Source organism: Ammospiza nelsoni, chromosome 3 (genome assembly GCF_027579445.1).
Source record: "Ammospiza nelsoni isolate bAmmNel1 chromosome 3, bAmmNel1.pri, whole genome shotgun sequence".
NCBI classification, from domain to species: Eukaryota; Metazoa; Chordata; class Aves; order Passeriformes; family Passerellidae; genus Ammospiza; species Ammospiza nelsoni.
Genome location: NC_080635.1, coordinates 79,528,670 through 79,547,681, shown reverse-complemented (window position 1 = coordinate 79,547,681; position 19,012 = coordinate 79,528,670). Strand labels below are relative to the sequence as shown.

The 19,012-nt window shown below is 39.8% G+C and overlaps 1 protein-coding gene across 1 annotated transcript in view; it reads right to left on the bottom strand.

Annotated features, from left to right (window-relative positions):
- Positions 1–11,437: 11,437 nt before the first annotated feature.
- Positions 11,438–19,012, bottom strand: part of NOL10 (nucleolar protein 10) — a 50,305-nt gene continuing 42,730 nt past the window's right edge. Inside the window, exons 20-21 of the mRNA XM_059468616.1 lie at positions 16,578–16,680; positions 11,438–13,200 (exon numbers count right to left, since the gene is read on the bottom strand). Of these exons, the coding sequence (XP_059324599.1) occupies positions 13,081–13,200; positions 16,578–16,680 (223 nt within the window). The 3' untranslated portion in view covers positions 11,438–13,080. The remainder of the gene's footprint in view (positions 13,201–16,577; positions 16,681–19,012) is intronic.

Genomic DNA, 19,012 nt, shown 5'->3' with positions numbered 1-19,012 from the left:
CATTGTTCTTGAAGAATGTGCATTCTGAAATGCACAAGCATCAGCACCTGCACCCTGCATCTCACTACAGAGCCCTGTGGGTTGGCTTACAGTCCAAAACCACGACCTTACCAAAAGGAGAAACAAAGAGCAGAGATGAGACTGGTATCCATCCTGTAAGCCTGTTCGTGTTCTGCCCTTTTTCCCATGGAAAGCTCATGGGCCAAATGTGTTGTGAAACTGCTCCTCAGATGTTTCATCTGGGTTGTCACCACTTCTGCTGTGATGTTATAACAGCAGCTCATTCCTACAGGCTCAGTGGTTGCAATTTGCTTCTCCCAGAGCTTGGAAGAACCTAATTTTGCCCCTTGCATTCTGCTGTGGGCAGGCTGCCAGTAACTCATCAGTCTGACACAGTGTTGGCTCCAGCACCCACAGACCCTGCTTCTAGCTCAGCCTGGCCTTGGACCCTCATCCCAGTGTGTCTGCACTGGTGCCCTTCAGAGGTGTGACTGACCTTCCACCTCCACTGTGATTCCAGCAGCACTTATGTTGCTGACTCTGTCCTGGTTTCAGCTTTTCTTGCCCTTTGGCACCCAGGACCCCTTTCTGCCATGTCCTGATGACAACCCAGAGATGGGAAGTGGAGAGGTAGGCACTTTCACTGCTTCCATGAAATTGCAGGGAATGGGGCAACGTGACTTTTGGAGGACCCTGAGTGTAGCATTGCTTCTGGAGGATAAGCTCTACCTACCCTGCATCAGTTACGTGTTCCGCTAATCTGCTCCTAAGCTCCTGTGATGGAAATTGCACAGCTTTTGGCCCCCTCATAGGCAACTACAGGCAGAGCAAAGTTCCCTGCTCCATTACAGATAAGAAGGGAAAAGCATAAGGAACAGGATAAGAACAGAGCAAGCTTCTCAACAAATCCTTCCAGCTTCAGGTAGTCACTGAAGGTTCTTGAGCTGCAATTGGCATCCAGGTTCTGAGGTTCAGTAGATATCTCACCCCTTCTAGGACTAATACCTACGTTTGGTCTCCATAATAGCCTAAGGTAACTGATCTCACAATGTACATGTTTTATACATGCAACTCCACATGCTTGTCTTAAACCTGCTACCTGATAATTTTATTTGATAGTATGTAATCTTACATCATGAAGAATACTTAGTCGTTTTACAAACTTCCTTTACAGACCACTCCAACTATTAGGCTTCTATGATATGACTGCTCAGTTGTCTCTACTTCCAAGCTGAAGTGTTCCCCATTGTATGATCTTTATTTGCAAGGAAGCTCTTAATTTTCTTATAAAAAATGCTGTTTCTCTTCAGTGCATAGTTGTACCACAACCTTTCTCATAGTGAGCTAACCAGAACTCAACATCCACAGTACAGCTCTTATGTAGCCTCTTATGAGGTTTATGTATAGGGCAGATACTAATTACTTTTTAAAATATTTCTCTCCTCTCATTTCCAATAACTTTATTGCTGAATGCCGCATCAATGGTTTCAGACAACTTTGTCCAAAATCTTTCCTGAATACCAGTAACGAGCTGAGAGCTCACTCTTGTGACCCTACAGGTGACTGGATTTTCCTGCTTCTCCCTATTACTTTGCACAGCTGATGTGCCACTGCCATGTCCCATCATGTCACACTTACAGCTGTCACTTTGTTTTCTTTTCAAGTTTACTGAATTGTCCTACAGTTCTGTGCAGCCTTCTTTATTTTTAATTTCTAAATCAGTTACAAATACATGGAAGTGCTCAGGGGCTCTGGTAACACCCACACTCTCCTTTTCCTCTCAGAGAAACTGCCTATGTCTGCCACCCTTTCTTTCCTGTGCATAACAATTTACGAACCCACAGGAGCACCTCTCCTCTTACCCCCTGAGAACTGACAGAAACCAAGCCTATCTTCTAAGCAAAAGGCAACATATAATATTAAGAGCTTTTTAGAAAGCCAAGTACTTTGAATTGTTGGCATATTTACAGATATCCCAAACATGGGACACCTTCTGTACAAGGAGTTACTGAATACTTCAGGACTTAGTCTGGAAAAAAGACAACTGAAAAGGATCATGAAAGAAGTCTGCAAAATCAACAGCACTGTCACAAAGAGGATGAGAAGCAAACAGCTGCCTCACTTAGTTTCCTCAAAACCAACAGCTAGATTGGAGCTCAGGTGAAGCCATGGAGCCAGGTACAGCATTAGCAGTAGGAAGTGTCACACCACGCAGTGGCAGTAGATTATGTGGAAGTAAATATCTACAGGCTTCAAGGGGAAGCTGGAAGAGTATACAGAAACCATTTCCAGCTAAGGCTGTTCCCAAGCTAAATGGTGCTGGTAGCTTGTTGAGTAATAGGCAGAAGGTGCTGCTGTAGGAACATGTCACATGTCTGAGTCAACATGGGCTACACCAAAACTATGCATTGCTCAAAGGAAAGTCACATGAAAATAAAAACAACTCCTCTGAGGTTGCAAATGTTCACAACATTTTCACCTCTCCCCAGGTGCTCTGTCAATTTGCAATCTCATTGCCCTCATCTAATCCTACAACCATGGAAGAAACCTACACCATCACCTTCAGATGCTGAAGCTGTTCTCTGGGGGAAAATATAAAGCCTTCTACATATAAAGCCCAACTAAAAATGGCATTTAAGATCTAACTTGTTCCTGACTGTGGCTCCAGTCATCTTTGTGAGCAGGATCCACAGAGTTTCAAGGGCACAAAGTACACAAAAATAGACTCTGCTGATTTTCTTCAGACCAGCAGAGCTACCTCAGAAGTAAAATAGAAGGAAAAACCCCAGTGTATTGTTCTGATTCTTTATAAATATTTTTAAAGATGCTTTTTATTCCTCACTAATTGTATCTTCCAGAGAAAAGGATGTCTTTGGTTTAAATCATTAGCAACAGCAACTGGGGCAGGGATGTTTTGACAAATACAGTCTCTAATTACATTGCCAATTTCAGAGCAGGGAATGCACCTTTTTTCCCTACATTCTGTTTAAAACAAAATTTATTTGCATTTAACCACCTCCCTGGTGTATGGAGTGCCATACTGTCAGGAAATCAAAGCTGTAAAGAGTCTTGTCCATCAGAGCAGACCAAAATTTCAGCTTGTTCCTACAGCAGTTAAGACAGTGCTCTGACAGAAACAGTCTGTGGATTTGGAAACTTTCTAGAATAATTGAATCATGGATAGTTTGGGTTGAAAGGGTCCTTTAAAGGTCACACAGTCCAACCACCTGCCACAAGCTCTGAACATTTTCAACTAGATCAGACTGTTCAGAGCCCCATCCAACCTGACCTGAATGATTCCACAGATGGGGCATCCACCACCTCTCTGGGCAACCTGAGCCAGTGGTTTATCACACTCATTGTAAATAACTTCCTTATATATAATCTAAATCAGCCTTCTTTCTGTTTAACACCATTATCCCTTGTCCTATTTCCACAGGCCCCGCTAAAATGTTTGTCCCCATCTTCCTGCCTCTGTGCCGCCTTGCTCTTCTGAGACATTGTCCTTGTCTCATCTATTCTGATTTTGGGACCCACCACAGCACATACATTGGGAATGTGTGTGAAGCAATGGAACAGCAGAAATCTTACACAGCTTTAAGTGTGTTCCTGCATCCTCATTCCACTTTGGGAAATTATGTGGTCACCAGGAAGTGGGTTTGTGAAAAGCATACAGCAGATCTGATTTGCCAAGCAGAGCATCTTGCTAGTCTTTGGCCTCCGAGGCAGAGCAGAAACCATGGTCTGCTCTGCCCAGTAGCTCTGAGAGTTAGGGAATTCTAACACCTACACAGCCACTTCCTCTTACCCCAAAATGACAGACTCCTTCCCCTCAACAGCACCCAAACCAACAGGCAACCAGTAAGCCAGGCAGTGCTTTATCATTGTCACAATAAATATACAGCAAACATCATCTCAGCACAGGTAAATCTCCTCCAGTGCCAGTGAGTGTGTCTCGCATCAAAGCAGCAGGGTCAACCCCATTGTTTTGGAAGCTGTGTAGATAGCAAAGACAAGACCTGCAGGTGGAACAAAAAGCCCAAAGACAATGAATTGAAAAAAAAATTCAGTAAGAGTTCAAAGCCTGCATGTGGGATGAAAGCTGGCTCATGCTTAATAATTCTAAGAAATGATTCAGTAATACTTCATCCTGTGCAATGGGTTCTCAGTAATGAATGCAAACAGCATCCATGAAAGCCAATAAAAATTATATATCAGTCATTCAGATCAGCTTTCTCTGCCTTCGGGTAGTTATGTATCCAAGTAGGAACTTTAAACTGGGAGAAAAGTCCCTCTCAATGATCACATGCTAGTTTAGTTCACCCAAGATACAGGTCTGTTGTTGAGGGATTTGGAGCATGGCACCACAGCTCGCTCACATGCTACCACTGCTTCTCCAGCTAAAACACATGAGATCCCATTGACAGAACAGATTTCCCTCTTTGAATGCTTGAAATCCATATGCAAAACAGTGTTCAAAGAAAACTGAATAGCTTTCAAATTTCTTGCTTTGAGGCATTTACATCATCTGATTTAGAATCTGTCTGAAGTGCCCCAGAATAGTTACTGTCCCTTGTATATTTATGTCCTTCTGCCTTAGGGCTTAATACTCCTTTCTCTGAACCCAGTGGCCGACTTTACTTTTATAGACCCTTAATATTTATGGAAGGAAGTTAAATCTCCTATGTTTTGAAAGTTTTGATTCTATTGCTTTTCAGCTTGGTGGTGAGGAACCCTGCCTAGGATCCACTGGGAGCCTGTGGTACCTTGTTGAAATTTTGAAGATATTTCTGGATACACCAGCTTTAAAATGCACTGACATACAGAGTGCTTTCAAAAAAGAGCAGGAAGATTGCTCAGAGAATGCATAGTAGAGGGAAGGCTGGAGGCATAGATGCTGCCAAAATCTTGGGACAGCCTTGTCCTGGGGATTTCTGAGCTGTGTTCAGAGATTCAAGCACACCTGAAATCTGAGCAAGCCTGCAGGCCAGTTCAAATTCTTGTCTTAGCCAAGAAGCAGAAAATTGGACCTGTGGGAGTAACACAAGCTCATAAAGTAGAACTTGGTTGACTGTACAAGCACCTTACACAATAACAGCTCCTTAAGCCCATCTAGTTCTTCTGCCTATTCTGTATCTTGAAGTTAGTTGTAGATGCCCTAAAATGCATTACTCAATACAGTGAGCTAGATGAAGTGATACACAAAGTAAGCCAGAAGTAGGGGTGTCCCAAATCCAGAAGCTCCAAGGCTTCCTGTGATTAAGAAATCATTTCCACTTAGCTGCTATTTGTTACTTGTCACCAAATTCCAACTACGCTAGGGGAAAAAAGCATTGATAATAATTTTCATTCCTACTATTTCCACTTAGTGCCAAAATTGTTTGGCTGTTAAAACTTAACAGCTAAAGACAGACTAAAAAAAATGAGTGTTGTTGTTGTCTATGAGTGGCTGGTTGACCCCAGCTGGACACCAGATGCCCCAAAGCTCCTCTATCACTGCCCTCCTCAGCTGGACAGGGAAGACAAAAATATAACTAGAGGTGTCAAAAACATGCCTGCATAGGAGAGAAGATTAAAAGGGTTCAGACAGCCCAGCACTTTATCCCTTGGGATTAGATAGTGCCCAAATATCTAAGCCACAATTTCAAATGTGGCAGAGGAGGGGGAGCAGCAGAATCAGATAAAAAGTTTTAAAGACTTTACATTACCTGACCAGCTGTACCAGCCTTGCCGTGCTGGCTGGAGAAATCCAGTTTTTAAAAGACCCTGAAGTGCAAGAAGCCACACCAGGTCAGTACAGAACTGCACCTTCTAAGGGAAAATGGCAATAAAATTAAACACTGAAAGGTTTCACTGAAAACCCTAAATCAGAGCAGATTAGTTTCAGCTCTTGAAAATTTGACATTTACATTGATAAGCTCTTTTTTTAATTGGAACATGTTTTGAGAGAAACATTTGGCCAAATCTAAAATGATTTTCCATTCCAGCTGCTTTACTGCCTTACTAAACAGTGACTTTTTCCAAGTTATTTCTTTCTATGAGAAACTCCTTCAGTTTCATGGGAGGTGGCCTCTTTGAAGGAAAGATCTTTGATTCTCCAGATCTTCAGAGGCAAGGGAAAACAGTGTGTCATAACTGACACCAGAGGTCAATTATTTTCTGTGATAAAGAGGAAGCATGTAAACATCACTAAAGGCCAAGGCAGACATCCACTTTTGAGCATTGCTTTCTAGAAATCATTTCAGTAGACATCATGTACACATCATTTAAGAAGGGAAAGAGATCCTCTGGAGGGAAGGAGCCACCTGCCTTGTTTGGTCATTTCATCCTGTAGCACCCTGAGGTGATCTCTACTTGAGAGTAAATCCTCCCTGCTTTGGTCACATTACACATCCATCATATCCTGGCAGCCCTGCCCTCACATCTATCCCAAAAGCCATCACAGAAGCAAGCTTTTGTTCCCACCACTCCAGGGATGACAAGTATTTCTTGAATACCTGACATAGAATTGTGCCTCACCTCTGCAGAAATTTCCATCTTCTTCCTGTTTTTAACTGGAACCTTTCACGGTTTGGGAGACGGAATTGCAGGAATAAAGGATTGTTACCTTTGCATTCTCCTGGAATAACTGCCTCTAAAGTTACCAATCATTCTAATGTCTTCCCTTAGTACCTAAATTGCATATGGGTGACACCAGTCCCCAACTACAGGCACATGTGATGTTACACAATGTTTTTGGTTGTGTCTGTACTTGTAAACTGAACAGCGTCAGGCCTTGTCCTAACAACTGGAGAATGATCATCTACACTCCTCTTCTTCTTCTGGTGTTACTTGAATTGCAGCAATGCAGTTACCATGGCATTGTGCAAAAGTGATTTGTTGAAACCTGCCTAAAATATCTCCGATAGAGGATATTTATTTGCTGTGGAGATCTGTTTAAAATATTGCCTCATTTTCAGTGCAACAGTGTCACAGTCCCATTGGGCAATCCACAATTTACATCTGGGAAAGGAGAAAAAGTACCTATGATGAAACTTCCCTTTTGATTCAGTTTACAAGAATATCAGCAGAACCCCAACAGACAAGATAATTACTTTTCACAACACTGTCACTTGCATAAGATGATTAAATCCTCACAGGTAGGCATGTGGTCTTTTATGACCCATGCTGTATGGCCTCCACTTGTGGCATATTATAAAGGTTAAAAAACAGAAGAAAATGTGTTTACAGAAGAAATGCTGATAAATGGAAAGGACATATATTCATGTTTGAAATCAGAAAATATATTATTCAGATGCTTTTGAATGCTAAATGTTTTGCGTAATTGTACATAATGTACAATGTATATATGTATATAATATATACAATATACATGTATATACAATGTACATGTATATAATGCACATTGCAATTATACTAATGCTGCAGGTAAAATTCTTTTAAAAAAATCTAAAACACACCAGTCCCAGTCAAAGCACCCAGACCTTAGTGAAGGAGAGCTAGCACAGCAGTACACATACATACAGAGCAGAAGTGGATTTTGGAGGGATTTAAAGCAACACTGCTGCCTATTGCCAGTAACATGTACAGAAGTATGCCCCAGCTCTCTGAGTCCCCTCTGGTGCCACAGCTCTCTGTATCTCCAAGCTCACACAAATCCTTTCTGCTCAAGATATACTCAAACACAGCCAGTCTACGATTACCATTTTAGTGCTCATTCTCAAATCTCTGCTGTAGCTGTACAAATTTGTACCAGAGATCCTGATATTAACAGAAAAAAGTGGAGTGTAGAGAGAGGCACTCCAGAAGAAAGAGCCAGATGTTCAAACGAGATAGTAAGCAGGAGAGAGAGAAAGCAGCTTTGGCAGAAACTGCTGTAGGGAAGGGAAGGGTGGTTCCAGGAATTGGGAGTATAAATTTTGATTAGGGCTGGGCTGGTATTTCCCACTTCAACTGCCTAGTTTTCTCTTTAATGAAGAAATGGAATTTTTACTTTTGCCCCCACTCAATGAAGAATTAACTGGGAAAAAGGACTTGCCTTCATGATTAAGCTGACCCAAATCTCTATAGGTAAGCATAACCCCACTGAATGAGAGCATTTCAACTTGTGCCTGATCTTACTACAAAATTATTGTCCTTCAACTCTAATTAAATATATTTATCAAGGGAAGTGCAGTGATCAATCCTTTTCAAAGAGTAAGATAAAAACTTCTCCTTTCTGAACATGCTCAAGGTAGATCTTCTCTTCTTCTATGCTCCATAGTCTAAAACACTAAGCAAAGAACAGAAGATGGAGATCTTGAAAAACAGCCAGCAACAGGCAGACACATTTCTGAATTTACACTAATATGGATGGTTTGGTTGTTGTGGTTTCCATTCACTTGTTCAAAAACTACTTATTTTAGCTTTGCTGATACATGAATGCAAACCAGTCTGTACCAGGGGATACTCACAAGTACTTTGTATGGAAATGCAACTAAGAGGACAAACACAAAGTAACATGTCACTTTATCAATAGAAATTGCAACTACAGCCCATGTGGATTAAGGATCTGGGTCAAATTAAAAAACAAAGGAGAGCCACTAATTTGATCACAGAGCTGGAACATCTCTTATGAAGCGAGGCTGAGAACTGGGGCTGTTGAGCCTGGAGACAGAAGGGTTAGGGTGATTTTAGACCACCTCCCAATAGCTACAGGAGGCCTTCAACAGAGCTGCAGAGGGACTTTGCACATGGGCATGTACTGAGTGTAGAAATAGGACAAGGGAGAATGGCCTTAAACTGAAAGGGGTGGCTTTAGGTTAGATATTAGGAAGAAATTGTTTACTGTGAGGGTGGTAAGCCACTGGCACAGGTTGCTCAGAGCATATGCAGACTCCCCATCCCTGGCACTGCTCAGGGCCAGGCAGGATAGGGCTCTGAGCAACTTGTTCTAGTGGAAAGTGTCCCTGCCCATGGCAGGGGGCTTGGAACGAGATCATCTTTAAGGTCCCTTCCACCCCAAATGAAACAATGATTCTATGACCTAGAGATCCCTTAAAATTCAGGAATTCCTTTTCTTCCAGTTGCATAAACTATAAGTGGTGCTAAATCTTATTATTTCCTGCAGGTTTTACTATAAATTGTTCCTTTTGGTGACAGAACTATTTCAAGTTCAACACAAAGAGCCAGTTGTTCAGTAAAATGGGCTTTGAAATACAGAGATAATGATCAAGAAGTAAAATTTATTAATAGATTTATGTGCTTTCATTCAGTTTAAAATCCCCATACTTCTCAAGATCAGACAAAATATATTAGCTATGGACACATGCCAAAAGAAGTACTTAATCTTTAAGAAAGAGATAAAAAGATAAAACTGGTGAGTGATTCAGGGGAAGGATGAGACAAAGGGGAAAAATTACTCCAGTCAATTAATGATACATTTTTCCTCCTTATGCCCTGCAACATTCATAGAGTAATCAGGCTGGAGAGGTCCTCTAGAGTTCATTATACCATTCCTCATCCTCAGAGAATGTTCCACTACACCTGAAGATACACAGACATCTATACCTGCAGATGTTTAATCCAACATCACAAGACTTTTTGTGGACATTGCACAACCTCCCCAGGCAAGGAGCTGCACTGCTTCACTGTATTCCTGCATCTGCAATATGGTCCTTTCTTCCTGGAATTAAATTATACTCCCCATTTTCAAACCTGGAAACATGAAGAATACAAATTTAAAAGGCTGCTGCAAAACAAGATGGAGTAATCTGAAAACTATTTCATTCTCTCTCACAACTCTCCCTGAAGCCTGACAATCTCAAATCTGCTTTAAACTCCATAAATAAACCCCATGAGTACAAAAATGTGCATATACATATACATTTTACACACACTTGCTATGTATGAGGGGTAATATTTTAAAATCATGTTTCTTTAGTTCAGATATTAAAAACAAGCAGTGTGGGGTACAGTAAATTTATTTTCAGTTTTGTTTAAATTGTAGATGCTCCTCATTTCAGACAATATACCAGCCACAGGAACACAGAATGATTCTTGGCTTGGTAACAGAATTTTGGAAAGAACATTAGATAATTAGTTTTGGTTCAATGTTTGTTGAATGAGTAATAGCCTAACTGATATAAATCATATTACCTGTGGAGTAAAAAAGTGGTGAAGTACAGGTGAGACATCAGACCTAGGTCATTCCTTTATCTCACCAGCATTTCACTCACATTTAACCACTATCTGTACATTTATTTACAGTGAGTTTTTAACACTGATTCTCACCACTGAGTTCTCACAGGTATGAAACAATCATACATGAGTTTCCATGAGATTACTCTTTACCTTAAGAGTATGAACCTTAAATGTCAAAAAGGATCCCAGCAGCTGCTCAGCTTCTAGGAAATGCAATTCTGGATAAAGACTAATTCCTGCGGTACAGAAAATGAAGTAACAGCAGACTGAAAAAAGTTAATGAAACCCAGGCTGACACTTAAAAAATGCCTGCTTTGGTTGCATGATGAAGTTAATTCATTTGCAATGATGTTGCATTAATGCACCAGATTCTACTGAAACTTCCAAACTTCCCCAGAGAGCTGTTCAAGAACAACTTTACCGGCAGTTTTCCTAATCGATCTCAGCAATCTAATCATGTTTCATGCCAGGTGCCTGGCATGAATGATGTGAACAGTGATGTGGATTGAGAACTGGCTGAATGGCAGATCCCAGGGGGTCATAAGCAGTGGCATAGGGTCTAGTTGGAGGCCTGTCACTAGTGGTGTCCCCAAGGTTCAATATTGTTTAACTTATTAATGACCAGGATGAAGGGGCAGAAGCCTCCTCAGCAAGTTCCCTGATGACACAAAGCTGGGAGGAGCAGCCAGTACCCCAGAGGGCTGTGCAGCCCTTCAGAAGAACCTCAGTGGGTTTGAGAGGGGCAGAGAGGAACAGTTTCAAATGTAACAAAGGCAAATGCAGGGCCCTGCACCTGGGCAGGAATAACCCTGGTACCAGCACAGGCTGGGGCTGGCCTGCTGGGAAGCAGCTCTGTGGAGAAGCACCTGGGGGACAGCAAGCTGTCCATGAGCTGGCAGTGCCCTTGTGGCCAAGCAGGCCAAAGGTGTCCTGGAGTGCATTAGGGAGAGCATTGCCAGCAGATCAAAGGAGGTGTGTAAAGTGTATCCCAACTTCCTCTGAGGTGAAATAAACAGCATGCTAAGGGCAGTTTACATGTGCCTTCCATCTAATAGTACAAAGCACACTCCTTTAATCATATCGGCTAAAACCTAAATACATGATCAATACTATCACAATACTTACATTATGAATCTAAGTGCATGAAAAGCAAAACACTGACTTAAACCAGTCCATCAGAAGAATCTCAAAACACAAGAAATACACTCATTTTAAGCTGAAAGTTAACCATTTCAAACTCAGTGCATTACCACTCTGCAGATCAACCACATTTAGTTTTTTACTGCTCTTGACAGCCCACAAAATCATTGCAAAATACAGATGCCTTCAACCATAAATGCAACTCTAGATCAATATAATGGGGTTTAGACCCACCATGAGAAGGAGCAAACTTGGCCAAATTCCTGCTCTTAAAATGCCAGTTCTGTCCACCCAGTCCCCAACTCTCCCTGTATCAACCATGATGGAGGCCAGTTTCCACTGTTAACCTCTCCACATTCCTACAGCCCTGTGTATGATGTAAGCACACCCGAATTGCACACAGATAGTTTCTAAGAGATAACATAATGCTCCAGGGGGAAGATGCAAAAATAAAAAGCATGAGAAACTTATGGACAATACAGAAATTTGACAGCTTGAGGTAAAAAAATAGGAATTGAGAGACTTATCATTTAGTTGTATGCAAGGGCAGAGGTGATGACTACAATGTAAGTTTTTGAAGATGAAAATATCAGGAGAAAAGTGCCTTTTTAAACTAAAGGCAGCGACATAATAAAAACCATTAATTAAAGCAGGTAAAATTAAGTCAGAGAGGAAAAAAAGTTATCCACGTGGCTAACTTTTCTATCATCTAACAACAAACAAAAAAAAAAATCAGGCTATGAGAAACCAAGGCTTTTTACTGAAGTAATCGCAAATATTCTACAAATACAGAAACCTGATCTGTATAACCTCTCTGGTTTATAAAACAAAATACTTAAGAACCTATGAGTCTCTTAAAAAGATTTACAGTTACAGGGAGATTCACTGATTTTAGCTGAACCAAAGTTCAGGTTCTTTTATCTAGCAAAAAGGTAATTTATAAAGGCTTTTAAAAAGCAATAAAAGGTTTCTTTAGGATCAAAGGTAACAACTAATTTATTTGCTAAATAATGACCTACTTAGGTTCAAGGGTTTTTTAAAGTTATTTAACTAAACTCTTTTTTTGAAGCATAGGAGACTACTGGCATGGCCTTAAAGTGCTTGTTATATGAAGATAAACCACTTGATCTATGATGAAACATGGCTGACTTTCCAAAACAGAAACATCGGGATCAGGTTTTGTACTTACAAATTCTAAGTTAATAGGACTACCCTTCTGAGCTTCCTCTTGGTACAGTGCTGTGGCAAGAGAGGTTTCCTTACAGAATGACTCAGAGGAACCCAAATCAGCATTCTCAATTGTCCCAACAACAATTTGTACCATTTGCTATTAAGGCAACCCAAGAATATAAAGCCAAAGTCAGTTTTTGAAAAAATACAACTTACCTTTGATCTTTTATCTAAGCAGTCACAAAGATTTCAGAAACTGAAACTCACAGTTCTTAAGTTAAATAAAAGACAGGCAGCCTTGTTGTATACTAAATTCTTATATAGAAAACATCCAGGGTTACACAATAACCAATTGCTGGTGATTTCTGAACAAATACAGTTCACAATGGACCATATTCATATTGTCCTTTGGTCAGTACTTTAACTTTCATAAACTTTTCAGTAATTAACACAAGGTTTAGGAGGTTCTGGCTTTGTGTTCACCAATGAATCAAAATACAAATCCATTGGTACTGTGTCCCAATTTGAAAAGGCCCCTTTTTCAAATGAAAATGAGGTAAAAGGTTTCTTAAAAAAAGCCAACATAAATCAATGAAATAGTCGTCCTCTTCCACGTCTGCTCTTGAGATGACTGGCAGAGCGCCGGAGGGTTTTCCTCTCCTGACGATGTTGTTTCTCAGCTTCCTGCTGTTTCCTTTGCTGCTCTGACTGGAATATTAAAACAAAAATAGACTTAGGTTCCTGTAAATTTATACATCACCTCATTGTCCCAGTATCAAATATATCAAGTCAGAATTCCATTAAGCAAATCTGGAAATGTTACAGTTAGTTGCTTTGTGCTATCTTGTGTCAGATTGTAACTGTTAGTTCTAGATATCCTTAGGCATTACCATTCCAAGCTTTTCAAAGCAAATGTTTAACATAAAGATATAAAAACACAGTGAATAATGTATTTCAGATAAAAAAAAAACAATGCTTAACAATACAGTCCATAATTTATGTTTAAATACTCTTAAGAACATCGATCCAAATTTGTGGTTACTTAGTATCTACTTTGGTTAACTAGTGTTTTCAAGCTTAATCACAGAATCACAAAATAGAATAAGTTGAGTTGGAAGGGACTCACAAGTATCACTGAATCCAACCCCTGGCCCTACAGCAGCCTCCCTGGCCACAACCACACTATGTGCCCACGAGTATAGTCCCAATGCTTCTTGAAATCTGTCAGGCTTAATATTGCTTAATAATTCTAGAAGGAATTTCTACATAAAAGTAATCTCTGCTCCTGTGGCACATGATCTATTAATGTTTCTTTCCTTAATCAAAAACATGGTGGAAGATATTTTGATGTACCATGCAGATGAAATGGTTCTTAGAGCCACAAACTATTATTTTCTTTGGAAGACTAAAACTTGTCTTTAAACTGTGCATAAACTGTAACTAGCAAACTTGAACTAGCCAAGCTCAGGAAACTGCCCATGTCAAAAAGTACTTCAGCACTTAGAGCAATTTCAAGCAGCCCAGGATAACTGCCCTGAGAGTGTGACAGAATTACCACTGTGGATGCAGCTGCATCCCCACTGCACCTCTTTCTGTAACCAGCAGCATTCACATCAGCTCATCTCCCCTAGTCTCCCATGCACACACCACTTAAACTAAGCTAGAGGTTTGCTTGCACGGACAGCATTTTGGCTGAGATGCAAACCAGTTTAACAAATATAGCAATCAGCCCATACTGGTATCAAGGCAGAAAAAGCTATTGGTTTTAGACTTTGATGAAATTTATGAACTTCCATTTTCACTGCAAGTACAGCAACAAGAAACCCCCTATTTTGAAAATACAGGTAGTTTCTCCCTGTCTCCAGACCTCTTCTGAAAGAGTCTTGATGAATCTTACTTAAGCTCATGTTGACAGTTACTTATAGTATACTGAAACTGAATGACCTTGATCTGCATCAGAAATTTTAAGGTTTGGGGCTTTTAAAGGTCTTCCATACTGTCCCAGCAGTGTAAGTACTTTGGTATTTTAGAAATCACACTATTTTGTTAGATCTATTTGCTATTGAAATTGAAAAATAAGCTGCTACATTGTAGGAACCATATTCCAATTCCCTGAAAACTAAACTGTGAAATATCAATGACAAATAGTTTCATCACTGGATGTGTCACTGGTAGCTGGGCATCAGGGGGCTGCCAACTTGCAGGAGCCAAGTTCAGCCTCAGTTCCACTGACTTAGGAGTTGAAGTGACACCAACCCCATGGAAGGACAATTCCCTCCCCTACTAAATCTTTCCACCTACTCCTAAATACACCTGCCCTTTGAGGAAAGGGCAACACAAAGCAGAAGCTGACATTTCAAGTGACATTAAAATCCCTTTTACGCCTTGTTAATTCTAACCCTTCATGCTCTGAAAAGGAGTGCCAAGACCACATAGCGTGACTTCCTCCTAGTTCTCCCTGGCTCATTCCTTAGGACTTCAGAAGATATACACAAAGTCTGTTTATTTAAGAGAAGACTTGTTAAGTCTTACTTTGTTATTTTTTTGATAGGAGAAAATATCTTCACTGCAGATGCACTATTTTTCTTTAAATTAGATTTTTAAAAATCATTTCAATGCAGATGACGACTTTGTACATATTTCAATAAAGCAATATCAGTAAAAAGTCAGGAAAAGAAAATCCATACATGTTAGAAGCACTATAATTGAAGAAAACCCTCAAAGCTGTATCTTATCTGATGGAATCAAGTAAATTTGGCATTCTGAACCACTGCAGTGTCTTCTTCCTGCAAGGTCTGTCTACTTTGCTCTCAAATCTCTGTCAGTAAAAGGTGACAGTTCAGCGTGCACCACCAACTGCAAGAAACCTTGTGGCTTTGCACTTTGTAAGTTCAAGCTACTGTAAAAAAGACCTTCTTAGAAGCCCTGCAAACCCCATTTAATGAGCTACAAGACACCAGCAGTTACAGAGTTGATAAAATTGCCAGAAAGATTACCCTACAAGGCCCTGCAGAGGAATTTGCAACTTATTCCAGAGTCACCACATTTTAAATTCCAGCAATATAGGAATCAAAAATAGATGAAAAAGGACATCTGCCAACAGATAATAATCAATAAACTAAGTTAGGTAGAAACAGTCAATAATTCTGGGGTGGTTTTTTTCCCCTTCAGGCATATCCAACATGACAATTAAATAACTACTTAGCCATTTTTGTGTTAGCCATTTCTGTTTTACCACTGAGAACAGTATTTGACCAGTGATAAGGAGAAATGTGTTATAGCAAAGATGTTTACCTGAGGAAAACCAATTTTAACCAAAGGAAATTTTGTCAGGTCAAGTATCAATTCATATGGGTTTTCAGCTTTTAAACTGGATCCTCTCTTAGTTCTTAAGTAATTTTCCAGTACAAAAATCCCTAAGTGTACTGCAGCAGTAGCACATGCACAGAGGCATTTATTTAACTGTCTCCACACTATAAATCACCTGTATGCAATCTACAAAATTCTTTAGAATGGAAAATCAAAAACCTTGGGCAAGGTAAATAGGCAGCAGTCAACTACACACTCTATATGGAATTTGACAACCAGTATAGGACCAGAGCGCATTCCTGTGACCTGTGTTACATAAGGTCAATAATAAAGGTGTTTTAGAGCTCTGTTTCCATCGTGCTGAGACCTCTCAATGTGCTGAACCAAGAGAAAGCCTAAATTGCAGCACCCTAAGTTGTGTTTGGATCTGCAGACTGAGATCTGATTGGTGCTGGCACTGAAGTCAGGCAAGGCCACAAACTTCTGGTGGTACCTCTGCAAATAAACTATTAAAAGATGCAAGCCATTATTTTCCACCAGAACATAAGATTTTATGAGTGTTGCCTGAGTTATACAGGATAAACACAGAGTCCTACCGGAGGCTTTCATTTTCTTGGCAAGAACCTGAGGAGTTGGCAGCTTATAAAGAAATGAAGAGGGACATTTGCTTGACGGTTTTAAGTTCCTGTTCTTTCATGCAAAAACTTAAGTTACTTGTGTATTACCTTAAAAATTACACAGACACACACATAGATATATATACACATATAGCTCACCTTCTTTAATTTGAATGTTGCCTGTTTGCTGCCTACTGTGGTATCAGACACATTGAGTGTGCCAAGTTTTTCTTCAAGCTTTAAACGATCTTCAAGAGTTTTCCTGCAGAGAAAAACTAACATTAGTCCCTATTTTTGCCATCTTTTTACTTATCTTTTAAATAAAAGTTGATAATGCAGTCAAAACTAATCTCAATTTCTCTGAAAACTTGAAATGTCATAACTAAAAAAAAAAAAAAAAACCACTCAGGAAACAGAAAGAAAGATAAATTCAAATCATTCCCTCCAGACACTGCTTTCAATAGAAACACTTTTAAAATCTATGTAAAGTTCATTGTTTTTGCTGCTAAAAATTAACATGATTCTAGTTGAGAAAAAAACCACACCCTTCTATTGCAATAGTTTTCTCTGAAATATCCAATAAAGTTGGTGATATTAAACTGCACAAATAAAAAAAGTAATGCTAGATATATTCAGTTTTCTTGAAATCTTATGATTTCTGAATTGGAAACACTTTTGAGGGAAGGAAGTAAGCTTGACTATACACCTGAACGAATTAATCTCCAAACGAATCACTTCACTATTTAATCCAAGCACGAATGCCTGTTTGGACACTGTGCCCAAAACAGTCTAAGTAGTCTGCTGAATAAAAGAACAATACAAATAAGAGAATGTGATAAAGACAGACCCTGGGCCCAGACAGGAGCTCAACAGAAGCACATGCCTTCAAGCCCAGATTATCACTGAGTTTCTGTAAGCAAACTGGTGTAGAGCCTCTCCCTAAGGCACCAAATTCCAGCATTTCTGCAGACAAGGGGGTAGGTGCTGTGGACAAAAGTGACAATTTTCAGCTCTCCTCCACTGAAGTTAATGCCCTGCAAAAGCAAGCCACATGGATGTGCCCCAGTGGCTCCAGGTTGTGAGCTGGTATTTATTATCATGGTTGCCAACATCAGTTAAGGTGAGCTGTAAACTGCAACAGCTGAGGAGTAGAAAAACACCTTGTTCCCACACAGCCTCCAGCTCAGGGGGAAGCAGGCAGACAGGGACAGTGCTGCCTTCAGCCAGCCTCCCTAAAGGCACCTGGGAGTCCTAACATGGCTCATCCTTCTCCTGTAATGTAGGTCCTATGAGTTAAGTAGCACCCTCTGAGAACATGACATGGCTTCTATGATCACACTCTGTGCATGTGCTTAGAAAACATTCCCCTTACTGTACACAAAATTAGTTTCTTCAATTTGAGATTCTATTAGTGCCTCATTAGCTACCTCTGAAGAGGTCCAAGAGACCTTTTCTGTACAATTTCTAAAGCAGAAAATAAATCATCACAAAAATAGAGATCATATATAAAAAGAGTAGCCACCAAAGTCAAGGGCATTTACTGTGTATGAAGAACTCATGGCTGTGGCCTATGCATGAAGTCTCTGAAGTCCACTGAATTTTGGTTAATGAGCTATTTTATGTAACAAAGACTTTTCAGATTAACAATGAAAAATTACTGTCAAGAACTACTTTATTTCTCATGACTAGGTACTTTGTATTTTTTTCTGTAGTATATTTTTCATTGAGTACATGTAAAAACATGTTCCATCTGTGCGAATCGGAAAGACAAGCTAAGCCTTAGAGCTAACTGTGGCAGAAGATCAGTCACCAACATTGTGGTGGGATTTCTACATTCAAGTGAAGCCCCATTTTCTCCCCTTTGAAAGTGAACTGGAGAAATATGGCTACTACCCAGCAATTATTGAGCATGACTGCCTAGACATTGCTTCAGTCAGGAGAAAAATTAAAATGAGTAGGTACTAGCAACATGCTGTGGGGTTGTAATCTTACTGAAAAAAAACATAGGTATGGCTCTATTTATCTGAAAATGTGCAGACCTCAAATGATAGTGAATTGTACATACTGATATACAAACAACAGCTGGGTTCTTTGTTTTGGTTTGGTTTTTTTACATCTTCCTGAACAAATTAATTCAAGGGATACATTCACACTATTATGGGAAGCGAATTCCCCTGCCCTAATGTAAAAACCAAACAAAAAAATTACCCATGCAATTTTTTTTTCTTCATTAGAGGACAGTTTTTCAGGACATCTCCTGCTGTAAAACAGGAATATCTCTTTACCAATACTAAGGAATATCAACTATGCTTTTGTTGGCTTTCTTGGCCACCTCTGAAGACACATACATTAACTGTCATACTTTTTATAAAATATGACTACTATAGTTTTTGACTGACGTTTTTTAACCTCAGTAACATACTCTTTAAAGGGACATCAAGTATATAAAAAAAACTCTTAGCACACAGATAAAAATCCTTTCCTTTTATGGTTTCCTTTCAAATTACTAGGTAGGAAACTTTGTTGTAGGGAAAGAAAGCAAGGATTTGCAGCTTTGCTGTGCAAGCCTAAGAGTACAAAAGGGGAAAATTAAA